Source organism: Pyxicephalus adspersus, chromosome 9 (genome assembly GCF_032062135.1).
Source record: "Pyxicephalus adspersus chromosome 9, UCB_Pads_2.0, whole genome shotgun sequence".
Lineage (NCBI taxonomy): Eukaryota > Metazoa > Chordata > Amphibia > Anura > Pyxicephalidae > Pyxicephalus > Pyxicephalus adspersus.
The window spans coordinates 10,229,299-10,255,701 of NC_092866.1; the positions used below are offsets into that span (position 1 = coordinate 10,229,299).

Genomic DNA, 26,403 nt, shown 5'->3' on the forward strand with positions numbered 1-26,403 from the left:
AGAAGCTTGAACTGTTGATACAAAGCATGGATCAATGATTTTACGTTGTTGACACCAAATTCTGAACCTGCCGTGTGCAGTAAATGTAGCACAAGGGTATAAAATCCCCAAGTTCAAGTTGTATTCATATTACCCTGTACTGTTACACAAGTTTTCAAACAATGATTACTTCTAAAAAAAAAATATTTATCTCTCAGCTTCATGCAACACGACATTTTTAGCTGAGTTTCATCAGTTGAGCTGCAAATCATTTATTCAAAGACTGTTTGTTAACGTTTTTGAAAGAAGAGGGGATTTTTTGAGTCAGGGTAAAGCAATATGTTTACTATCTTGGCTTCTTCACTGATGACTGCGTCCAAGTAGATCTGATGATGTAAAAAAGTAATAGGTTTTCATCAATCTCTGTTTTCATAAATCTCTGTAACATTTCAGGTTGACCAGCCTTCTTTGTCAAGGTTAGTCAACTTGAACATGGCATATGCCAGTGATTAATATCTTCATTTTTTTTATACAAAGCAAAGGATACAAGGCTGCCATACTGCAATTTACATTGGTGAGTAAAACCTTAATTTTCCAAAAGCAGTGTGCCAGATGCTGGCCCCTGTGCTGACACATCTTGCATCATCCAACCAATTACCTGTGGTCCAAGACTGGCATGACCCACCCATAAGCCTATGTCCAAAGTACTCCTGGACTGAGGGCCATTCCTTTAAACAGAAAAATTCAAAAATAAAGTATTCAATTCTTAACTAAAAGCTCAAAATGTTATAATCAAAGGGTTTTTTTAAGGGGAGAAGTAATACAATACCAATCTAAGGGATCCCTAAAATACTGATCAATAACAACCTTAAAAAGGCTTATGTTAACACTTCCCAAAAAACCTTAGGGATTATTACCCACTTGGATATTATTACTTATCAATCCAAAACAATTTATTAAACCAATACACATTTTATTTTAAATCATGAACTTTTTTGCAACACACATTTATACAAAAAAGGACATGTATCAAACAAATATGTCACCATCATAGAAACAAAAGTCCATGATGACTTCCGAACATACATAAAGAATGTAAATGCACTATCCAATAGTTGTAATTACCAATAGTGTTCCTGGTAATTACGCGTTTCATGGGAACTAGGTTCACTTCTTCAGATTCAGAGACACGTAAAGATACCAATTGTTCATATGTGCAACAATGTTATTTATCTGATAATCAGTGGTGGCCAGATGCTACAAAAGATAAAAGGAGCATCACACAAAGCTGACCGGCAAATAATACGGGGGCATCCAACTATGGAGAAGAGGAGAGATCACTGCAGAATCAACATTACAAATGGACACCATAATCTTTCCATGTGCTGTAATCAGACCGAACGCTTCTTTGTGCACATTTGGTGTTTTTTGATTCCCAGCGGCTATCCATGGTGGTCGGCAGTACTTGATTCCGTGGTAATCTCTCATTTTCTAAAATGTTCTCATTCCCACCAGCAGCTACACAATAACAACTGTGAAGAAAATCACCCGCATGTATTAGCTACAAGCTCTAGTTGGCATTTTCTGTTTAGATTGTGACAAACTACAGTCTAAATGCAAAATGAAAACTGGGGTTAATAGCTATTATTATGGTTTTAATGAATTCCATGAGTATTACTGCAAGCTATAGATCTTGAGGGCTGGCTCTATGGCCCAGAGCCAAGGAAGAGCTTTCATCTATATTTAGACATTGTTGGTGGAGCTGAAGAGGACCTCACAATAAATTTGAGCTACACTATGAGGACATTAAGTGCAGATGTGTCCAGGGATGGGTACTGTTAATAATATTACATGCTAAGACATATTAAAGCAGTGTGTATCAACCCTGTGGAATAGTTTGGTGAAGGTACTTTTTTGTTATAGTTTTGTCGTCTGTGCACCTGTACAAAATAAGCTCCATTAAGACATGGTAAAATAGGTTTCAGTGATGGAACGTAGGCACGTTGTCTTGATGTTACCTTTGATTCTGCCCTCTCATTTACCCTCATATTCAGGACATTTCCAGGTCCTTACACCTGCCAACATCTCCAAAATCTGCCCCTACCTGTCCCCAGAGACCACCAAACTCCTTGTACACGCTCTTATCATCTCTCGTCTGGACTACTGTAACCTCCTCCTCTCTGGTATTCCACTAACCCGACTCTCTTCTCTACAATCTATTATGAATGCTGCAGCCAGACTCATCCATCCTTCCCTCCGCTCCTCTTCCGCTGCATCTCTTTGCAGTTCTCATTGGCTTCCATTTCACCTTAGAATCAAATTCATCTCCTGTGCTTTGCTTTCCAATCCCTCCACAGTTCTTGTCCCACTTACCTGTCTGACCTGATAGAAAAATCCCCCCCAGCCGCTCTCTTCGCTTCTCCAATGACCTACTAATGACTTCCTCACTTATAACCTCCTCAACGCACGGCTACAAGACTTTTCTAGCTGCCCCAACTCTCTAGATTGGTCTTCCTCTTCCTGTTCGGCTTGCTTCTACTTTCTGCTCATTTAAAAGAGCCCCCATTTTTTTAAACTTGCCTACACATTTTCTTTTGTCTTTTAAAACCCTCACTACTTCCCACCACTACATATCTCCCCTCCTATTGTGTGCTAGATCTCCCACCTGCAAGATTGTAAGCTCTTCTGGGCAGGGTCCTCTCCTCTTCCTGTGTCACTTTCTGTATCTGTCTGTCATTTGCAACCCCTATTTAATGTACAGTGCTGCGTAATATGTTGGTGCTATACAAAATCCCATTTATTAATAATAATAATATTAATAATAATAATAATTTAGCAAAGCAACACCTCTGAACAACGTTTGGATGATTGCGGGCCAAGTTTTCATTGTCAACATCAATACCAAACCTCGCAAATGCATATTTGTCTGAATAGGTACAATTTCTTGCATACACATTCCAAAATCTTGTGAAAGTCTTCCCAGAAGAGCCATATAAAAAAGCACTATACCAACCTTGGCTAGGACATTCCTTTGCTGCACGAACGGGCAAATTAGGAACATGAGCTTACTTTGCATAAATTATCTCAGAAACCTTGTCTTCTACTCTTGCTCTTAGATTTCTGCTTTTTAAGCATCATTTTCTCTTACAAGAGAAAAAGTTTTGAAGAAGAAGAATTTTGCTCATTATGTTGAAAAAAATTTTAATTTTAATCCATGCCCATTCTTAGATCAGTGGTTCCTATTATATAATGTTGTGCACATCTTGTAAAAAATGCAAACAAAAGTGTACCTGTACCCATTTTGTTTTGGTTAGAATGGAGAAAGTTTAGAATCCTCATTACTTCTGTCTGAGGCTCCGATAGATAGCTTTACCCTCGCCATTTGCCCCGCTCACAATGCATTACCAGACAGTAAATTAGAGAAAATCTGCGACAGGGAAACGGGAAGTGAAGGATTCTTCAAGGAATCTCCAACTCCTCTGAATTTCTAATCTTTCCAGACTCTTTAAAAACATTTTAGACTTTTTTTTTTAGAAGATGTTTTTCCCAGAAGTTCATAATCCAGTGTGACCTACTATAGTATCATGTCCATCTTGAAGAAGATACACAGGAAGTCAAGATAGAAACATCAAGAGAGACTTATTTTCCACCAGAAACAGGGATAATATTTAGATAAAGTATCTCAGGAAGATTTATTTAGCCCCAAGGGAAAGATGGGAGCTGCAGCTGAGGAAATCTGTATCGTATTGCAAACCACAGCTAGAAGGGGGGCAGGATGAGTCTGGGGCACCCCAAATTTAGGGATCATTTAGGTCCCAAAGAAAATTGGGAGCTAAAACTGTGGGTTTATTTAGGTCCTATAGCAAACAAGGCCCTGGGGGTTTGTTTGGGTTCCAGATAAGCCTGAAGCTGGAGCAGGGGGTCTTAAGTCCTGGAGCAAACCAGGAAGTTCGGAGTAGTAGTTTAGCCAGAACTGGCAAATATTAAGTGATGATTTATGATATATTGGGTAAATATACAACTTTGCTGCCAAAAAGCCCTTCTCTTCTGGTTTTTCTGTTTTTACATGTTGAATATTACAGGGCTCGGCAACCATTATGTTTGATGGAAAATTATGAGTATTTTATTACTCACGTACTTTTCTATCAAAACTAAAACATAAAAAAGTTTTTGGTTTGACATACATGTGAACTCCTCTCTTTATAAATAAGAAGAATGCTCAATTCACTCACTAATAAGCTTAACAATAAAAGAGAAAAAACAATGTTTTGTTTGGACGGAGTTGTTGATGATTAAAATGCCATAACTGAGCAAAGATAACTAGGCCATCACAACAAAAAGACAAAAAAAGTCGCTATTGCTTTAAAGTGTGCACACCTCTGTGACGTCAATGCTTCAAGGTCAGATTGTACGGAGCTCCAGCCCCAACCAACTGTATGCAGTGATGAGTCATGGGCCAATATTCCCAGAAGTTCACCACAGGGCAGAACAGCGGAATGAAATACACATGCCCGTTTTACATCATCCCTGCTGCTACATAGTGACACTCAAAGGTTACCTGAGATAACGACTCTGCTTAAACACGCACGCTGAAGCTCTACGGATCATCTCGCGGTGTGACGGGCCATGTACGTAAAGACCCCTCAGTACTCAAGTCAACAAAAGAAGGTTGACATCATCTAAAGCTCATGCTTGTGCTGAGTAAATTAACATGACCAAAATTCCATTTTAGTAATTGTAACTTAATCAAGTAATTGTGTAGAAGTTTTGTATGCATTTTAATAATGCATTTAATATTACATTACTGACTTATAAACTACATTTTCTCTTTTTTTTGTTTTTAGCATATTGAGTGTTCTCATTTTTGTTTTTTACAACAAGTGGCACTTTAGGATCTGTATGCACCATTTGTTCAAATTTTTGCTGAAAAAAATGTCTAGTTACGAATCTCAAATTGAATGGCATTTAAACCCCATTCTAGAGCTGATGGAGAGAAATAGCTTGTGTTACTCGTCAGAACCTTACCAGGGTAAAAAAATTTAGCAAACCTGGAATGTATTTCCTAAAAATCATTTTTTTATTATTTGACAATTGTTTCAATCTTGGACCAGATCTATTCCAAGTTTGCTGGATCACGCAGGTTCTCCCATGATAGTCTATCTTCTCCAGTCTTGGAGAACTTTATTAAATTAGGCTCACTGTAACAGCAATGGCACTTACGAATGTGGCATTTTTTGTAAGCCCAAGGTGGCATGATGGTGCACCAGCAAGGATGGGACCCTGACAGCTTGGATTTACAAGGAGTGGGCTGAATGACATTGGCAGTGGCATCTTTGGACAGAAAAGTTCAGGATGAGGACATCGTCATATTAAAGATAAGTATTGCAGGAAAAGCTTGTTTTGTTTTTTTTTTTACACGTCCTCAATTTTCACATGTGAGAACTAAACCCCTTTTTGGAAAATTGGTGATCAGGCAGGTGGGTATTGCTGAAAGGGTCAGATGATGTTGCTTCTGCAATACCTATTTGTTTGATTGCTGCCTAGCTTTTTGCTCAACTTTTGCAGTAGTTTCAGCCAACCAATATGGCAGAGGAAAAGGTATACGAAAGGAATGGAAAAGATGGCAGCGCCCACAACAGAACGGGACCTGATGATTATGGACTGGGATTCCTTTTGCTTTAAAACCACTGAAGGAACAAGCAAATAACATTGATTACCCCATTATAATTGCACCCGGCAATAGATGAGATATATCACGAAGCAAGTGAATAGTCAACATGTTAAAAGCATGCTGTTACAGCTGATGTGCTGGAAGCTTAAAAAATAAAAAAGTTAAAGGATCTGAAAAATATTTAAAAGAGCCAAAGTGTAATTGCTAGACGACTGGGTCAAAGCATTTCAAAAATGGCGGGTCTTGAGGGGTGTTTCTGGTATGCAGTGGTTAGTACCTACCAAAAATGGTCCTAAGAAGGACAAGTATTAGAGTGGTAACCCAAGGTTCATTGATGGGGTTGTTAGGAGGACTAACCTATCTCGTCTAATTTTACAAAAAAAAATAAAATAAAATAACACAAGTTGATTAAAGAAAAAGAAAAAAACAATGCTGGTTATTAGGTGCCAAAACCCCCAGCACAGCTGCTGCTTTTTAGGTGGGTGCTAGTTATGTGCTGATCCCTGTCCACCCACTGAATGTGCCTACAATAGGCACATAAACTTATCAACTCGACCATGGAGCAATGGAAGAAGGTAGCCAGATCTGATGGAAAAAAATTCTAGTGTCACCTGTTGTACACAGATCAGATTCTAATCGCATATACTGTGTATCTTTGACAGGAAAGACTAAAGAAGCACAAATTGATGTTTCAAGAATTTAGATTTTATTTTTTACAATAGGACATATGGAAAGCGTATGGCTGTTTTTGTGTTTTTCTGCAGCTGTCTGCCTCTCCCCTATGCCTGTGCCTCAGACAGGGGCTCCAGCCTGCAGAGTGTAAACACCAGATCAGGACAACATGTACAGGCTCCTGCTGTAAGAAAATAATTCCATTCCCAATAGAGGTTGCAACATTATCATGGTCAAAAGGAATTTTAAGTAGAAAGGATTAAATGCAAAACACCTAAGTGAATACTAAATTGTTTTTTGCCCGAAGCTTATACGAGGATGTAAAGACTTTCTTGCACTTTTCATGCAAAAGCCAAAAGGCTGTTTTTCTACCATTAAACATTTTTTTTTAGTTTGAGGATTTAAAGTATAATTAAGTATTTTCAAAGTACATTTTCTTGCAAAAAGTACGCACTGCTCCTATTGCATGTGCCAATATGTGCTGCTGTATTGAAGAGAAATCAAACTCTAAAGATTGCTTAGAATTTGATATTTCTGGAAGTGTTCCATGTTCCCCCACTGCACAAGTGGTTCAATCATCCAGCTTTTACATCCAGTGAATCCTGTAATGACACAAAAGGGGGAATAAGGAACCAAAGAACAAGGTCTGTCTATTAAATATACCTTACTATATTAAAGTAAGTTATATTTAAGTATATTAAAAAACTTACTTTAATAAGTGACAATTCTAATGCTTTTCCCCTCAATATTCTCTTCAATCACAATGAAGCACCGATGTCGTCTTGTTTTCCACTGGTGGAAGGTGTGCAGCAGATCAGTTTTCAGCTGTTACAAGATATCTGATGTTCTTTCTCTACTGCATCCATTGACACTAAGTGTGTTCCTTTAAGCACCAATTTCAATTTAGGACAATTAACAAAGTCCTAAGGTGCCAAATCTGGAAAATATGGAGGATGTTCCAGCGTAGTAATATGTCGGTCACAGAAAGTGCTGTGTGAGAAGGAGCCTTGTCCTGACTCCTTCTCTCAGCTTTGCCAAAACTTCCTTATAATAATGTTGGGTCACTGTTGTGCCTTCTGGAACCCATTCCGCCAAAATTACGGCTTCATGTAACAAAACACGATGAACATAGCTTTGAATTTGGATTTTTTTTATTTTTAGTGATGAAGGTGTTTCCAATGACTGTGGTTTGGTTTCAGGATCATACTGGAAGATCCGGGTTTCCTCGCAAGTGATGACTTTATGAAAAAGGTTCGGCTCTACCTCAAGTTGGTGCAGAATGTCAGCACAAATTTCCTTGCGGCACTCTTTTTGCTCTGGTTGGAAATTTTACTAAAAATTTAAAATTGACACGTTGCTCAACTTTTAAAAATCATGATTTCAGCACATGAGGGGGAACACAACGGATTTAAATGGTGATTGACAACAAACTAAACGGCAGCGAGTGCTGGTGTTTGTCCTGCATGTTTGGAGAAGTTTAAACTTTCATGGCAAGTGCTCACAATCATCTCGCTGCTTTGTTTAAAAGATAAAAACTCTCCTTATTTCATGAACAGACCTGGTAGCAGAAGACAAGAAAACCTTCAACTAGTGATTTCTCTTCAATACTGTGAAAGACTGATTGTGCTGGTAACAAGAGAGGCGTATTTTCCAGCTTCCTTATAGAGAACAGCTTGTTTGGGACATTTCATTTACTGATCCTTTTTGCCTATGTAACATTCCTAAATAGAACAAAATTATTTGGTTGTGCAAAAAAAGAACATGCATGTGTTGAAAAAGAGCATTGTGAACAGGCAGGTAAGTTTGTTTTATTGCAAAAGGGACATCGCCTGTCTCTTAAAATTCCTGCCAGCACACTATTTTTTATTGTGAAAATATCATTTCATTTTAAAGATGAAAAGTTTCACTTTTAAGGATACACAATCGGGCAGGTCGTTATTGCAGAAAGGGACAGTCGATGTCCTTTCTTCAATAGGCTTTCCTACTTCCCTGATCACTCCAGGATTTCTGGTAATAAAGTGTTGATGCACATGTGCCAGAAAATCCAGCATTCCTGGCTTCCTCTGCGTGTGTTGGGAATGAAAAAACGCATGGGAGCTGCATAGGTGTTACAGTCAATCAAAATGACCGAAGATCGCAAGGAGGAAGCAAAGATACGACAGGTTGGTGATCTAAGAGATCTCGTGGAAATAATTGCTCTCACATCTTTACAGATGGCCATCTCATCAAAAATTACTCATACGTAAACTTTTCAAAAACATAACAATGTTTATTATAAAAAGAACTCAATATGACAAGACAGCAATCACATGGTGAGACTTATTTTTTAAATTTTTACATAGCAATAATTACATGGTTTACAGTTCACTGATACAAAAATATAGCTTGATAAAATGAGCATTTAAAATATGAGATACATTCTTTAAGAACGGAAATTGTCTCCCCTAACAGAACCTTTGCATGATTAGATGGCAATAAAAGGGAACCCACAACACATTTAAAACTGACCCCCTGATATTTATCAATCAAATGGCAGAGTGGTCAGAAAAGGGACTGTCATTTGACAGGTAAATGACTGGGCTGAGCCTAGGATCTGGGGTCCTCCACAAGGACACAAAAGCGTGAGTACTTTACGTTTCCTATGATACACCCTAGCGATAAGGAGGGGACTGTGTAGTGAGCTAATTATGCTTGCTTGTGCTGCAGAGCTCCCAAGCTAACAGAGCTTGCTGAAGATTTACATAACAGCAGCCCAGAGTGCAGAAACCATTTTTGAAGAACTTATATGAGCTCTCAAATTCAGTATCAGTGTGGGAGATGCTTTCCTTTTCCACCCCGTTCCCCATGCATATCATTAACATAAATGAAGAATGCAAGCCATTGGGAAATCTAAAAGCAGTCCAAAGCCTACATTACAGATAACTGCATTTCTGATGTTTTTGATTAGTAATACATGACAGCACTGGAATGAAATTTAACTTGTGCTGCTGCTCCTTCTTTATCCTATTAGCAGGCTGGGGTAAGGTAGGAGGAGTGAACAAACCGTCATTACAGTTGCATAATAATGAAATGTAATAGGGAAAGTTAGTTGAATAACAAAGATTCGCTCGATGAAATTACAAATCTATGGCAAACATCACTAAAGTTCATTGGATGGAATTCAGCATTAAAAATAACATGGGCTGTGAGAAATATGTTATATTTATACTGCAACATTGTAACTTAAAAAAAAAAATCAACAGTGAGAAATGTTATTTGTAAATTTTTATTTTTTACAGTGGACCTGATCCTGAATAGTTCCCAATGGCTCTGCCTTTTATGGAAAGAAAAGCAGATATTTCCATTTTCCAGGCAAATATTGTAATCTCTGACAGGTAATAAATATAAGAATGGTATTAAAACATTTTTAAGTATAAACACTTAACATAAAAAATAAATATATATGCTACATCTACTCACAAGTACAGCTAAACCTTTCACTCAGATTTGTAAAAGAACAGTATTGCACCTTCTTGCTATTGTGGACATTGGTCTTGTATTTCTTCCAGTCAGTTAGAAGATGCATTGTGCATACACAGACCTTGACATAATATGGAGTAACAAAGTCATAGATTTTGTAAACAGAGTTTTAGTAAACACACATACTCATTTCCACACGCTTTGATGTTAACTTGTAGAGGAGCTGAGAAGGCCACAAGACACAATGCCAAAGGCTACAATGTGGATCAGTACACATGGTTGTCTTAAACATCCTTATTGACACTTTTTACACATTTAAATATAGTACCAATAAATGGCTGCTACTTTTCTGGTAATCAGCAGTTGCAATGCAAATTAAGAGCACGGGTTGCTACTTTAAAAGTAGAGTTCACACCTGGAAAAAGGGGCAATCTATAATCCATTCAAGCAAATTTTCTGATTGCCACTTTAAGGTAATTAAGGTAATCACTGAAGAATCACTGTAAAAAAACTGATCAGTCTTTAAATGTATATATAAATTATAGAAGTGATAAAAAATCAAATATTTTATCTGATCACCATGTCTTTATAAATACCCAGTGAGTTTAATTTTCATCCACTGAGGGACACAAGAAGCCTTCACGGTATAAAGTTGCCCACATGAGCAGTGTGGAAGCCATCCCACTACCAGCATGCCCCCCCCCGCCCCCTTTTATAGCTAGAGCCTTAGGAGAATTAAAGGCTTTTCATCAAAATATTTAAAAAAAAATAGTTTTTTTCTATTCAGTTAATGAATAGAGTTTTGAGTCGTCTACAGTCTTCTACATCTTCTCTTCCAAAGCAGCTGTCCGGCATGGCTTATCCTCACACTTTGTATCGTTGTGCCTGAATCCTGCTGGACAGAACTTTGCGAAGCTAGCCTGATCGTAGCACTTAATTCAAGGTAAGATGATTCCCACTCTGTTCTTGTATTAGCCACAAAGCTCTGTTTGAGTCCAAAGCCATTGGCAATGCCTCTGCGCTTGTCCTGTCTCTGAAGACTCTGAGTTGGCCAGGCAAGCTGAGCACTGGAAGCCCCCTTTGCTCTCCAGTTGTTGGAGACTTTTTCGAAACGGAATGTAATGCAAGTATGAACTTTTTTAAGTTTAGTTCTGCTTCAATAGCTGCCGAAAGCAATGTCATTCAAGTATGTTAAAAAGAAAAAGTTCATAGGCGGGGGTGAACAAAGGGAGGTGCAATGGGTTCTTCGTGAACCTTACTTTTTCGATTTGTTGAATATTGGTAATATACTGTCATGATTTTGCAATTGTGCATATTTTCTTTTACAATCTTGCGTATGTTTTTTATCTCATGGAGTTTCCTTTAAAAATGTAAATGTAAAAATGTAAATAAAAAAAAAAAAAGGGAGTGCAAAGTGTGCCACCGTCCCAAGTCACTTCAGCCCAGGAGCCCACCATTGGTTATGCCTGCCATTGTCCATAGGGAAAGAATATAACACCCTGTAGCTTATACCTAGAAGTTAAATATCACAGCCTGGATAATAGTCCGGATCCTTACTGTAATCATCAGGGGGATCGTATGAGTCAACCAACCAGCTGTATGTACCCCCTGAGCTCTGTGTTAGCTCAGGATAGACAGCTGGGGTAGCTGAATCACTTTCCATACAGTCAGGCTGTGGGCGATTGTACTTGCTTAAGAGATCCAGAGGCAGCGGCTTTAAGTAAACTTTTGGTTGAAACCTCCAAGACATTAACCCTTGAGGCAAGTGCCCACCAGTGCCACTATGTTCCTTGTTCGTTATTTCAGACACAGGGGCAGGGAGTGTATGACTTTTAGGTGGGACCACCTTGGTTCCTCCTCTGCCGTTCTTCTTTACTAAGGGCATCCTTGTCTTGTTCTTTGCTCTAATGTGTCCCCCACCTAAATCTAAACATATATTGTGACCCGAGTCCTGAGATTGTAAAGGGTTTGGAGGTGAAAGTTCAACATTATTCTTATTAGAACTTTCACTGCAGTCAAATCCAAAAATGTCAAAAAATGGTGTCCTGCTTTTCTCCACATCTATGCTTTGATTTGAAGCTCTACTGTTACAATCAGGACTAAACATGGGGGCTGATGGAATTCTAGTATAGTTCATTTCTTGTGACCCCTCAGACTCTATTATTGTTTGGTCAGAGTCGTAGCCATCTTCGTGGCTGGCAGAATCTGGCTCCATTTCTTGGCCATTTTGATGCTTCTTACCACTTGTTTGTAAGCTAGCGTGGGGCTCCTCTGATGATGTATCCATGTGAAAAAGATAACTCCGGTCCTGTTGCATCACCGTCACACTGTTATCGGAATTACCTGGGTAAAAAAAAAAGTTAAAGTAGATGTAAACCCAGTCACTAGAATCCCATATAAAATTGAACACAAATTTTGGAATATTTTTTAATTTGCATTTACTCTTTAGTTTTCCTGGCAGAAAATGGCCTTGTTCTCCACTTACAGGTACTTCTTGTTATAGAGTGACAGTGTTTGATCTCCCCATGTTGTGCCTGCGTTGTTGCATGGACTTCCCATGGAGGCTAAAAGTGACCCTTTCAACACTCCTCCCATAGACATAGTCTTTTGTTATGATTCGGTTAGGGTTTACATCTACTTTAAGAAAATAATATTTTTTCATTCTTTTTTTAACCTCCCTGGTGGTAAACCTGAGTGTGGCTCGGGAGTTAAATTTTATTACAAAAAGTGGTAACCCCGAGCCACACTGGGGTGGAACTGAGGGCTTACCTGGTCCAGACAAGCCCACGGTGTCCTCCAGCGATGCCGGGCATCTTTCTCCACTTGGCGAGGCCCAGCTGGCTTCTGCATTCCCTTGGAAATACCTGGCATCTGTGTCCCTGGGCCTCGTATTCCTGGCGTATGAATGTTAGAGACACGAGGCTAGGGGATGCAGATGCCGGCCGAGCATGGTACATGTGTATGTGCGGGGGGCATGGGCTGGGTAACAGGACCAGCGGGAAATTTAAAATAAGTATTTTTAAATGTCAAATGTACCGCTTTGACATATAAAAATACTAAAATATTCATACTGCCAGGGAGGTTAAATTTGTATTCAACAAAGTTTGCAGAAATGAAAATGGTCACAATATTGTGCTTTTTAATTTGCAGCCTGCAAGTGGAGCTTTTGGTTTCTTTTTACCTTCCCTAGGCTTTAAATATCCTTATCAAAAAAAGACCAATCATAAAGCACAATAGCTCATGCTACAATTAACAACCACACATGTAAGCCAAAGCAGATATTTGCCATATGGCTCTATCAGAAGCACCATGTCTGATCGTAAACAAGTAAATGCCCTCCATACATTTTATCTAACTACAGGGGTCTTTTTAAGAGACAACTATTGGGTAATTCTGGTGCATGTCAAGGCAGTTTAAAAGGGAAGCACTGTCACATTTTATGAGATTACTATGAAAAAAAAAGCAGTGGCTCCTCTCCTGCAAAGAAAACAAATCATTGGCATTTAGGCCCTGATTTATTAAATTTCTTCAAGGCTGGAGAGAATACACTTTCGTTAGTGAATCTGGGTAATCCAGCAAACCTGTAATGGATTTCCTAAAAGTCAAGCTATTTGTTAGCTATTTGCTAGCAAATGTTTTAAATCCTGGACCAGATCCATTCCAGGTTTGCTGGATCCCCCAGTTTCACTGACGAAAGTGTATTCTCCCCAGCCTTGGCTTCCAATATGCACCTTCTTTTTAGAAAAGCCATGGTGCTCTGGAAATCCAATGTCATGGAAACACCCTGTAATATACAAAAGATTGTGGACACCTGACCATCTAACTCATTGTTTCTCAACTAGAGTGGAACCTGAAGGTTTCTCTAGAGGTTGCTAGGTGCCTCTGAAGTCAGTTTTTGACTATCTGTAAGGATGACATTCTTCCCAATGGCTAACAATGTAGCAGACATTCTTCCCAATGACCACCAAACTGATATACTGTGAGCCTTGGATATAGTAATATTAGCATAGGTTCCCTGAAGACTGAAAATTACTTTAAGGGTTCCAACTATGTTATAAAAACGAAGAAAGTCTGACCTAACTAATATTATCTTGTTGCATATCAGACTTTAAAACCATGGGTATCATTGTGGAGTTGCCCCTTGGGGTGGCAAGAACAACCTTCTTCTGAGAAGGCTTTTCTTGGGATCATAGAGTTTATCTGTAGGTATTTCTGTTTATTCAGCTTTTCTGAGGTCAAGTATTGATGTTGGACGAGAAGTCCTGGCTCACAATCAGCATTCTAGTTAATCTCAGAGGTTTTTAATAGGGTTGAGGTCAGGACTTTGTGTAGGTTGCTGGAGTTTCTCCATGCCAAAGTCATCATATCATGTCTTTATTGAGCTAGCCTGGTACACATGGGCACAGTCATGCTGGAACAGAAAAGAGCATTCACGAAGCTGCTGTAGCAATAGCAATATTCACTTACTCTATTATTTATAGGGATGTTCACATTATTTTGGCCATATAATGTATGTTTATGTTAAAAACACAGATCACAACTAAAATAGCTTCGTGCAGTGCACAGGTATACTGACACAGATAACGTTATCACAGAACGACTGCTGGAAGAGTACAATCTATATTTTTAGAGATAACTTTCCTTTAAAAAAAACTGTTTGCATAATGTTTAGGAAAACAAGTGACACTTTATTACGTGGAAAGTCGAACCACATCTTACAAAACATAACATGCAATATTAACTTCAACAAGTGCATATAACTCATAGGTAGTTCTTGCAAAGAACAATAAACAACTCACAAAGTAAGTGAACATAATATTTGGCCTCTCAGGGGTGATGTAACACTTTGGGCTGCTGGCCGATTGCTAAGTATAACCTTGAAACTAGAGGACTGGATTCCATCTTCCTTCACAAGGTGCGTTTTGACTTACTCTGTGAGATGGGAAACACGGGGGTGTGTACAAGTTCTTCTCTGTCTGGATAAGACTGCTCTGCCGTTTTAGGGACCTTAAAAAACAAATAAATAAATACAAAGTATGTTAAAAGGGACAAAATAAGTTGTTTAAAACAATTTATAGGCATTTTTTCTTGTATTACTGGATATTGAAGCTCATAATTAAAGAAGATCCTAGAATAGGAGTTTTAATTGCTCCTCCTATTGTGTGATACTTCCCCCACCTTCTAGATTGTAAGCTCTTCGGGGCAGGGTCCTCTCCTGCTCCTGTGTCATTGTCTGTATCTGTCTGTCTTTTGCAAACCCTATTTACAGTGCTCCGTAATACGTTGGCAATTTTTGTATATTTACAAAAATGTTGTATATTTACAAATTTACAAAAAACCCAATTGACAGTGCAGCTGGTAAGGTGCCAGGGATCACAGAATTTAGAGGCAAATCTGAACCTGTCCTTTATGTTTTATGTACCCAGCAAAGGCAGAATCTTCCGCTGTACACACACACAAAAAAAAAAAATACTAAGCCACCAAATAGCAAAATGCACAGAGGAAATACATATACATGAACTGTTTTATCTGCCACAGGATTTGTATTTCTGTCTATCCTGTTTTCTGGATGTTTTTGCATTTTTCTGTCTAATTCTATTTCGTCAGCATGCTCAACGTAGGCACATTCGCACATTTTAATAAATGCATTGCCACATTACTGTTGTTTTTTTTTCTTTTTAATGTAATACTTATTTTGGTGTCAATACACTTTTTTCTTTCTCTATACTCATCTCATATTTCATACCTCTTGGTTGAGAACTATCTGCAGCCGATAGAGAAATTCCCAAAGCAGCTTTTCCAAAGCCATCAGGAACATCTCCCCGTATTCTGCTTGCAGTGTTGTCTGTAGGAACGAAGAACAAATACAATAAAAAGCAGAAACTCCAGGCACAGGATAATATATATACAGGGCAGATGCTTTACCTGTTAAATCCAGTCCAAAAAGTTACACAGCTCTGCCACACAGGACAGTCCTGCTTGGCAAGAGTTACCTTACCTTTCTCTGATGTTTCTCATTTATTTACAACTCTCCGACCACCCTATATTAGGATAGTGAAACTGTCCTAGGAACATCACAGTAATGAGCTTGTTTCTGTCACTCTGCTTTTCCTCTTAACAAGATGCTTCATTCACTGCAATATAGTACAATAACATGGAAGCAATAGAGGCAAAGAAGAAGAGAGCAGGGTTTTGTTTGTCAAATTACTAAACATATTATAATGTTTGACATATAAATATACAAAAAAGACACAGAAGGGCAATGTATTTTCACAACCTTGACCATGAGCCCTCATTGCTTCATGGGGCTTGAAAGGTTTTATATCTAAATAGAGTTCAGCTATCAGCATCAGATACAAATATCCATCAGAACTGTTCTGTCACGGTCTCTACAATACCCCTGAGGAAGCCTAAGGGCGAAACACGTCTGGATTGAGAAATACTCTTCTGTGTGTTTTTTTGTTTATGTATATGTGAAACATTTTATTATATTTAGTGATTTGCAAAAATGGCTTCCATGTTTTTGTACTATTTGCAATAAGGGGGTGGCAGCATTGACATATATAATGGGCACACTTAGCCCCTATCCTACTTCTAATATGTATACACTGCAATATATATGATTAATGCCCCAGCCTAAGGTCTGTTATACAAGGACTGTGAGACTCCAGTGCCATATTGCATCTGTACATACAGCTTAAATACATTGAATTATGTATATAAGCCCCAAACTGATGCAGTTCTGTATTGATTAAATTATGTTTTTAATATAGACTGCGCAAGAACCTGAATTTGAATTAGCATTAAGATCTTTCAGTCTCTGTACAAAAGAGCACAGAATGGGACAGGAAATGGCAAGATAAACAGTTAGCATGTTAATACACAGAAATAAGTGAGCCAGAGTGATGATTCTTCTTACACCATAGGCGAAAATGAAACTGTAGCATAAAAGGATCAGATATGTATTTGGTTTGTCAATTTTGCCATTTGTAGTGCAAGAGAAAATGAACTGTTTAAGATGGTGATAAAATAAAGCAGTGTTCAACCCAGAATTTTTTTTAAGCTGGGTGGGAGGAAATTGTAGGTGGATGGCAGGCCCTGTATTGTAACCCAACTTTTCAGTAACCATCCAAGAACAGCTAAAGGGGGCTAGGGAGAACACTGTAAAGGCCTTTGCAATAAAATACTGATTTATAAAAGACTTTAAAAGACTGAATACACATCTCATACAGAAACAACTTATGTGAATCCACATGGTGAATTAACCTCCTGGGCGGGTCATTTCTGTCTGGATTTATATGTCTAAAAGCAGTACATTGTCTTTCATGAAAATTTATTTTACATTGTAGGCCTTTAATTCTTAGGCATGACTCACCAAAATATGTCCAAACACGGATCTAATAGACATCCTGAGTATAATAATGTATGAAACACAAAAGCATGTCAAAATAATAAACTTTCAATACATTATATTATTAATATATATATATATATATATATATATATATATATATATATTTATTTATTTTTTTAAATATAAGAAATAAATATAATGATTACTTTGTATTAGATTTAATACAGTTATTTCGTATTGAATCCAATACAAAATAATTCGAAATTCCTGCCACACCCCCACGCGACGGCCGCACACACCAACGTCATGGTCAGCACAAACACCGGGGGACCGATCAGAGGAAGAGGACGCCGCCAGAGGATGGGATCGTACGGGCAGGACGTCGGCGGGACCAGGTAAGGCTTTATTACTTTTTTTATTATTTTTTAGCTACCTCGAAGGTGGCTCAGGGTTACCGCTAACAGCTGTGGTTTTTTTACCCCGAGCCACACTCGGGGTTACCGCTAAGGAGGCTAAAAAATTTGCTGGAAGATCAAGTTAAAAAAAATGTATCCCGTCTTAGAGCATATCTGGGTATTTGCCCCCTGATGATGATCATACCTCTAGGTAATTTTGCCGAAACTCTTCATCGTCGATCAAACGAAGAACCAACTTCCGGAAGTGAATCTTACTTTGCTGTACTTTGGCTGCTTCACGAGGGAGCTGCAATGTATAAAAATTTAGTGAAATTTGAGTAGAAACTTAAGGCTATGTATGTATGTGGGACAATTGTTGCTGGAAAAGATCTTTCATGATCATTTCCAGTGAAAGATAAATGAATGAGCCCCGTTCTGGAGAGGTGGAGGGAAGGAGGAGTAAGCAGCACCCCGCTATGCTCGCCTTAATAAGAGTGAACAAGGGTCATTTACAATTGGCTTTTCATTGATCTACCAAGATGAATCAATGAACGTTGCCAGGTGACCACTGAACGCATGTCAGACTTTCACCTGGGACGAGCACAACCATTCGTCTCGGGTGAGAAAGAATTGACATGTGTAAATAGCCTAGTACTGTGTAATCTTTATTTCCATACAATCCATAATGACTTATCACAACTTGTGATTGCTCCGACAATGGTAAAAAAAACTCGGATTGTTATAGGTATAGCGGAGTACATACGCTAGGTTTGCAGCACCCGAACTGATCATGATCGTCTCAGATGAAACTAAACATCATTTTTAGTGACTCTGGATGAAAATGTACAAAATACCTGTGGAGGGAATGAAGCTAGATAATATAGGTAATATACTTACCTATTTCAGGCTTGGTTTCTCCTGAAGCTCCTAAGAGAGAGTGATGTCAACTTCCTTCCAGACAGATTTGGGAAAATGCAGTGTAGCTAGAACTTCCAAGATTTTCCTACTCTTCTCATGAGATTTGGGCTACACAGGACTATATTATCTACGTTTAATATCTTACTACCCTCACTCTCCCCAACAGGTATGTTAGAAGCAGAGTTTATGGAAGAGGTGGGGAGGCAAAGTGTGCCTGCAGAGGCTCAAAAAAATAATGCAAAGAAATGGAGAGAAAAATTATAATAAAAGCAAACTTGATTCGTTTTTCCTTCATATTTTTTTCTGTATCCGGAAATGTGCCAAGGGAGTTCGACCCACCTCATGCTAACTTTGTAGACCCGCCAGATTATGTTCACCCAACACAAACAATTGTGATCATCTTGGGGAAAAAATCTAGCATGTGTGGAGCTGAATTGCAGTCATTTCCTCGCAGGAAGGATGTAGCAGGGTGCCTCCTGCATACACAGTAATTAAGAAAAGGATCTGTTTCTATCAGATAATAACACCATACAAGAAAAGTAACAACATGTATTTACAAAAGCTATGGTCACACAAAAATGATTTTCAAGAAAATGTTATACCTACTGCAGTTTTCTTTGAACATTACAGGTGGGCGTTTCCCAGTGAAACGGTTCAAAGTACCTCCAAGCACATAATTAATAGTAATGGTTGAGAAACATTTAGCAACATCAATAGGAGTATACTTCCCCCATCTATTAGATTGTAAGCTCTTCGGGACAGGGTCCCTTCCTCCTCTTGTGTCACTGTATGTATTTGTTTCTCATTTGCAACCCTTATTTAACGTACAGGCGCATTATAATCCTGTTTATTATTAATATTATTAATATGATTATTATTAAGAAAAAGAAAGAAAGAAAGAAAAGCAAGCAACACCTATTGCAGAGGCATATAACACTGGCGTCACCTGCTGGTAAATTTAAATATTACATTATATAGGCCATGTTTTGTAATTTATGCTGTTCAAATCTAAATAATTGTACCCAGAGCTGAATATTTAATTCTGATTGGAAGACAGAAGTTCCTACTAACCTTCGTCGTTGCTAAACCAGTGTTCTGTTTTTTTTAAACTCACACACATGCTAAAATGCAAGCTGAGCCCCAGTACAAAACTAAGCCTCTCTCCTACCCTCCCCTAGATGCGGACATGAAAAAGGAACTGATCTAAATCAGTCTTCTCTCCATTTACAACAGGTGAGGTCTTTCTTCGGGTGTCTATGTCACTGCACTGTGCACATAGGTGGACACTTCCTACTGGCTATCCAGCGTTGAGGTCCTGTAAGGATCCAGAAGATGACCTGTCAATGGCACTGATTTATGAAAGCTCCCCAAGGCTGGAGAGAATACACTTTCAGAAGTGAAGCTGCGTGATCCAGCAAACCCGGAATGGATCTGGTCCAGGATTCAAAACATTTGCTAGCAAACAGCAAATGATTTTTAAAAATCCATTCCATGTTTTCTGGACCACCCAGCTTCACTTCTGAAAGTGTATTCTCTCCAGCCTTGGAGAACTTTCGTAAATCAGGCCCAATAGATCTACAATGTAAAGAAAAAAGGGGCAGTAAGGTTTGAACTGGTTTTATTTCTTAAAATTCACATGATGTGTTGTAAAGGTTGTTGGCAGAGTAAGGGTTATTCTGTGCTGCCATAGTAGTAATATAATGTAGGGGCTGTAATGCCCTAAATAGTTTTGTGATATCTTCATCAATATTCATATATTGTAGGCAAGTTTTGTAATGGTATTTATTTAATCAGGAAACGTTACTGAACTTTTCATAAACCAAATTCTTTACACTTCATTTCACTATTAAATCCATAATAATTTAACATTAAAATACAATGTACAATATATTTTTTGAAACAATCAGATGATTATATGAAATTGTATGAAAATAGTCCCACTTGCATTTCGACTTGTTTCGCTGAAGTAACGCAACTAAGAATATAGCAAAAAAGCAAAACGTTTCTTTTACTTACTTATTTCTTTTACATCCTAACTAAATAAATAAGTAAAAGAAACTTTTTGATAAATATTTTCGGTATCTGTCTGTCATTTGCAACCCCTATTTAATGTACAGTGCTGCAAACTATGTTGGCACTGTAATAATAATAATACCCAAATACCTGTGATACACTAGATGATACCAGATGCTAATAAACTGGGAATATTCTCAAAAATGTATAATGCAGTATTTTTGATGTCACTTTTCAATTTTCCTGAGGAAGCGAAATCTGCGAAGCATTTCAAAATGCACGTGGGACTATTTTAAAACAATTTGATGTAATCATTTCAAAAACAATATACCGTACATATATTGTACATTTCATGTATCCTAATGGTAAATAAATTATGGTTAAGTGATAGATAAGTAAAAGTTTTTTGATTAAATAAACATAGTTTAATATAGTTGGATGTAGCACTGTACACATATTATAGTTTATAGCATAAAATACTGTTAATGATGTTACTGTTAAAATTCATTTCAAAGTTACTGTGATAAACGAACACACATTGTAGAGATTTAGAGAGGTGTCACGATGTCAGATTACTGTGCTCTCTCTACATTGCAGATGACAGAAGCAGTTAAATTGTTCCATAGATAGGTTCCCAATGACGAGGAAAAAATAGAAATACATCAGCTCTTACTGTAGTGGAGTCATCTGGACAGACAGGAGGGAAGTGAGCGTTCAGTGCTTCAAGAATGTCTGACAAAGACCTGTTGTCTTCTATCATGTTGAGAACAATCTGTAAAAAGAAAATAAGTATTACCAGCATGACCCAGTCCTGTTACTTGGTTGTTTGTAGTGAGAAACCCCTAAATGAACCTACATGGATTTAATAACACAGAAAGTCCACTTCCACTGTTATCAAAGGGTAAAATGTCCCAATGTTTCCACCATTACTTCCTAGAATATTCCTCCAAATCTACACATTTTTTGGCAGCTGTCTGTTAATCACCTGACATTGGTGGCAGTGGGTGGTCCTCAATGCCACAGTACTATTCTCTGCAGTATTGTACAATGAGCCCAGGGTGACATGTTTATGATGCCATGGGATCACAGCATGCTGAACCACAATGGGAATCTTTCATCCAGAACATCATATGTGCTCGACCTTGCAGTGATGAGTCAAACTCAAATTCACAGAGGGCCAAAAATAAAAACTTAGACCAATTCGCGGGCCAAACGTGAAATTTAATGAAAAAATTGAGGACGTTTTTCCTTCTCATAAGATATAAAAAAAAAAGAATCATATTCACATTCAAATAAGGAGGTTTTGCCTAACATTTAGTCCGGAAAAAGCCTAAAAAAAAAAAAAGGCCTAAGAATTTTTTTAAATTTTATTTAAGAAAAAAATCTTTTCCCTTTTTATCTATTTGTAGCTTTTTGAGTTAAATTTCAATGGTAACCTTTTTGCACAGTTTAACAATAAGAATAACAATTTTCTTCTATGAAAAACTACAAATTATTGCATGTTCTTCTCATGTGTTCTTATTTCTTCTTATTGAGATTAATTGTTTTACTTTGCCAAGGAATTAAATGTGAAGCCAAATGAATTGCTGCATTCATTTGTTTTCACATTGCATTCTCTGGCACAGTAAAACAATTAATATATCAACAGCTCTATGATAATTCCTGACAATAATAATCCTGATAATTCCTGATTATTGAGTTTACCTGTCAGTATAAACTCCGCAGGGTCCAGGCATAGGCTGCTGTTCAACAGACACGAGTGATGCTGCTACTACAATTTCCGGCATTACTTGCGTCTATAAAATCCGTGGCCACGCATAGGCAGAAAGGCTGCTAGTCTAAAGACGCGAGTGATGCTGGGAATTGTAGTAGCGGCATTATACTTGCGTCTATAGAACAGCAGCTTAATTTGAATTGCAGCTAGCATGCAGTTACTACAGATTGAAGTAGCGGTGGGCCAGCTGCAATTCAAATTAGGAATTTTTGGGGGGGCCAAAAAAAAAAAAAAAAGAAAGACGGGCCAGAGTTTCATACCTCTGAGTTAGAGGGAGCAGGGATGGGGACATAATGGGAGTATTGGCCTTGGGTGGTACGGTAGGCCTGATTTATTAAAGCTCCCCAGAACTGAAGAAGATAGATTATCATTGGCAGACCTGGGTGATCCAGCAATCCTAATAAAAATCTGATACAGGACTAAAAACATTTGCAAAATAATAAATACTTTTTAGGCAATTTAGGTTTGCTGTGTCATCCAGGTTCTCCCATGATAGTATATCTTTTTCAGCCAACGGGAGCTTTATTAAATCAGACCCAATGGCTATAACTGATGCCTTTGCAGTGCTAAGGTCCAAGGTGTGAAACTTGCCCAAGACACCGTCTGCACAGTTTGCGTGGGCTTTCTTTCACATTCCAAAAGCATGCAAGTAGGTTAAATTGGCTTTGCCCCAAAATCGACTTTCAACTGTTTTAATGACATATGACTATGGTTATGTACACACGTTAGATTTTTGTTGTTGAAAACAATAGTCTTTATAAGTAAAAAAGACGGAAAGATAAATGAATGAGCGCTGTGCATACAACACCGTTCCCTTCTATGGAGAGGGGAAGGGAGAGAACGCACCTTCACTATTGCTGTCATTTATCTTCTGCTGTACACATCATATTCTTGTCGAAAACGAGCCCTGAGGGATGAGAATCATTTGACGTGTGTACGTAGGAATGTTAAATTGTAAGCCCCTCTGAGGGCCAAGTAGCAAAAAATGGTGTAATACCTTGGAGCTATATAAATACAAAATAAGAAGAAAAAGAAACCTAAAATCCCAAACATGACCCTTCATTCGTGCAAGCTACACTTGTCCTACAATTTGCCAATCCCTGCATAGGAAAACTGAACACTTACCTTTCCTCGTAGCCCTGCGCTGAGCTTGGCATGATGCCGATAGCAGAGCAGACCAGGAGCTTGTTCATGTGTTAGCTCTAGAAATTCCACAATTTTCTCAAAGTTTTTGAAGTCTCGTTTTTGCATCACCATCCAGATAGCCTTGGCCACAAGTAAAACATCTTCTTGACATGGCCCTAAAGAATAAAGTAAATTAAGTAAAACAATCAATAATCACACAAAGTTGTCAGCACATAGAGAAGTCAGCAAAACCTGGCAAGGGTATCTCGTCCTTTACAAAGCCGGTTCTGTCACCCGACTTATATAGGGCACAGTGACAGGGTCCCTGCAAAGGGCATCCACGGATATTCTCCTTACCTGAACTGCCTTTCGGCTCCTAGGCAGCCAATGCTCAAATCATGTGTCTGCAATTAAAGGAGCAAAAACCTCACCCCTCTTATCATGTGATAGTACTCAGGTCTAGTTATTAGCCGACTACCCCATACTCATAATGTCAGGTAGCCTTGCCAGCCTCAGAAAAGCAATAAGCCACAAGGTAGCACTCACATAGGAAGCATATGAGAGTTGGGTGATCCCCTACTCCATATAGACCCCAGTGGATATTTGCACCCCTCCCCTTAAATCTTCACCTCATTCTGTCCTTTGCATCCCCCTTTATTCAAATCACACACTTATGGAGGCTTATGCACCACTCCCGGGCTGCCCACCCTATTCCACCACCATTTTACCCTTCTGCCAACTATTGCCCCTGCACTCCAAACAGAGCCTTCTCTTTGCGGGTGCCTCACTCCTTTCTCTTTCATCTCATTACGGCCTTCAATGCCCTCTACATCCCTTCTCACCCCATGCACCCCCTCCCTACCTCTCCATACAACCCCAATTCTGCCCCTTCTGTCCACCAGTGCCCCCTACACCCCATACCAAACCTGCCATTCATGCATCCCTCTCCTTAGCCTTCCACCTCAATATGCCCAACAATGCCCTCTGCATCCCTTTCCATCCCATTCCAAACTTAATCAAAGCCTTATTCACCCCATATTTACCTCTCCACCCCATAATACCCTCTTCAGCCCACCAGTGCCCCTGCACCCAATAATGAGCCTTCTACCCACATATGCCCCTCTCCTTAACCCTCAACCTCATTCTGCTCCCCCCCCCCCCCATTGCCCTCTGCATCCCTCGCCACCCCATGCCACATTATTGCAAAGCCCTATGCACCCCTTTCTTACCCCTCCACCCCATAATATGCTCAGTCTGTACCTTCTGTCCGCCAGTAGCCCCTGCATCCCACACAGAGCCTTCTATACACATTTGCTCCTCCTATTACCCCTTCACCTCATTATGGACCCAATGCCCTCTGCATCCCTCTCCAAATCATGCCAAAATTTGCAAAGTTTTAAGTACCCCCTCCCCACCCCCATAACACCCTTATTTAGCCTTTTCAGTCCATCAGTGCCCCTTGCACCTTGAGCCTTCTCTCTATGCGTGCCCGTCTTTTTACCCTACCACCTCATTATGCCCCCCAATGCCCTCTATATCCCCTTTACTCCCATGCCACCACTAGAAAAGCATAATACATCCGCCCTTTACCTATCCACTCCATAACACCCTATTATGCCCCTTCTGCCCACCAGCAGCCCCTGCACCCCATACCGGGCTTCAATATATATGTGCCCATTTCTTACCCCTGCACCTCATTCTGCCCCTCTGTGCCCTTTTCACCCCATGCCACACTTTTTCAAAGTTTTAAGTACCCCCTCCCCACCCCATAACACCATCATTTTGCCATTTCAGTCCATCAGTGCCCCTTGCACCCCATACCGAGCCTTCCCTCCATGTGTGCCCTTCCACCTCATTATGCCCTCTATATCCCATTTACCCCCATGCCACATCTAGAAAAGCATATTACATCCCCCCCTTTACCTATCCACTCCATAACACCCTTAGTATGACCCTTCTGCCCACCAGCAGCCCCTGCACCCCATTCCAGGCTTCTATATGTTTATGTGCCCCACGTCTTACCCCTGCACCTCATTCTGCCCCTCCCCACATTTTTGCAAAGCCACATGCACTGCTCCTTACCATGCCACCCTCATTCTGCCCACCAGTAGCCCCTGCACTCCATACAGAGCCTTCTGCCCCTCTGAATCCCTCTCCAACCCATGCCACCCTCACAAAGAGCATTCTGCCTTCGCTCCATACCCCTCCTCCTCATGCTGCACTCACCCTGTACTTTATGCCACCCCTGTGCCCCCAAGCACTCCTCCTCACCCCATTCACCCTCCATTACCATTTACCTGCCCCAGCACAACTCTGCCAGCTCATGTCAACACCGGGCACAAGTCCAGACACTGCTCTGCGAACGGACCAATCAGCGCGCAGTACACAGAGCCCAGCCAATCCCGTTCCCGAGATTTCTCTGAACGCGCGCCGCGCTCTCTCTACAGCTCCCGGAAAGCCGCTGTGCGCGCTCCCTCAGAAAGTTGTCTATCGGGGGCGCGCGCAAGTTGGAGTTTCGCCCACCGGGAGCGCGCTCAGGTGTATTGAGGAGTCGGGAGCGCGCCACCAGGTAGGTGAGTTTCGGTTCCGGCTGTTTGCTTAGCTGCGCAGACGATAAGAAGGAGCAGAGGTGAGTAGAGGAACAGATATGGAGCAAATAACGTGAATAAAAAAGTAGAAGTTTCGCTGCTTTGGTTTAGATAGGACATATTGCAAGGGATCAGCTTGGCACTATGCTAGATGAGCTCACTCCATGCAGACACAGGGGGCTGAGGGGCCCAGAGTGTGCTAATTGGAATATTCTGAGGTACCAATAACAGCCAATCAGTGTTCAGCTTTTACTTCAGCAGGGCAGAGTTACAAACAAGACAAGGGTTCTGATTGGTTCCTATTGGCAACCAGCCATTTTTGTTATTGTTCTTCTCCTACACCACCCATGTGCAGGTAACAGGTATGACAGGTATTTCTGGGTGGCCGCCACAACATGAGCGCTTATTCTTTTCCTGGCGCCTGACCTTTGTAAAGATCCACATGAAGAAATGCA

The 26,403-nt window shown here is 39.6% G+C and overlaps 2 protein-coding genes across 10 annotated transcripts in view; one reads left to right on the forward strand and one right to left on the reverse strand.

Annotated features, from left to right (window-relative positions):
- Positions 1 to 26,403, forward strand: part of MARVELD3 (MARVEL domain containing 3) — a 43,760-nt gene that overhangs the window by 7,323 nt on the left and 10,034 nt on the right. For 2 of the 8 annotated variants that reach the window (XM_072422533.1, XM_072422532.1), the window contains exon 1: positions 25,669 to 25,933. The exons of 1 other annotated variant lie outside the window; for it this stretch is intronic. In XM_072422533.1, the coding sequence (XP_072278634.1) occupies positions 25,684 to 25,933 (250 nt within the window). In that variant the 5' untranslated portion in view covers positions 25,669 to 25,683. Of the gene's footprint in view, positions 1 to 9,600; positions 9,697 to 10,523; positions 10,725 to 25,668; positions 25,990 to 26,403 lie in introns of those variants that run through there. 5 more of the 8 variants (XM_072422536.1, XM_072422539.1, XM_072422538.1 and 2 more) reach the window with 5 other exon arrangements.
- On the reverse strand, positions 8,568 to 25,760 carry TINF2 (TERF1 interacting nuclear factor 2). 2 transcript variants are annotated; one of them, XM_072422541.1, is made up of 7 exons: positions 25,658 to 25,760; positions 23,361 to 23,536; positions 21,135 to 21,233; positions 17,736 to 17,837; positions 15,528 to 15,626; positions 14,713 to 14,788; positions 8,568 to 12,124 (listed from the first exon to the last, which is right to left on the reverse strand). In XM_072422541.1, exons 1-7 carry the CDS (start codon positions 25,683 to 25,685, stop codon positions 11,301 to 11,303), a joined length of 1,404 nt encoding a protein of 467 aa, XP_072278642.1. In that variant the 5' UTR covers positions 25,686 to 25,760; the 3' UTR covers positions 8,568 to 11,300. The 2 variants fall into 2 exon arrangements, with proteins under 2 accessions (XP_072278642.1, XP_072278643.1); XM_072422542.1 differs by lacking the exon at positions 25,658 to 25,760 and adding an exon at positions 23,718 to 24,408.

What these genes read in the sequence shown, in the direction of transcription:
- TINF2 (XM_072422541.1), bottom strand. Translation starts at nt 25,685, where the DNA reads ATGAGCTGGCAGAGTTGTGCTGGGGCAG. An exon ending in GCAGAGTTGTGCTGGGGCAG is followed by an intron (nt 23,537 to 25,657) that starts GTAAATGGTAAT and finishes TTTATTCTTTAG; the next exon opens with GGCCATGTCAAGAAGATGTT. An exon ending in TTCGGCAAAATTACCTAGAG is followed by an intron (nt 15,627 to 17,735) that starts GTATGATCATCA and finishes TCGTTCCTACAG; the next exon opens with ACAACACTGCAAGCAGAATA.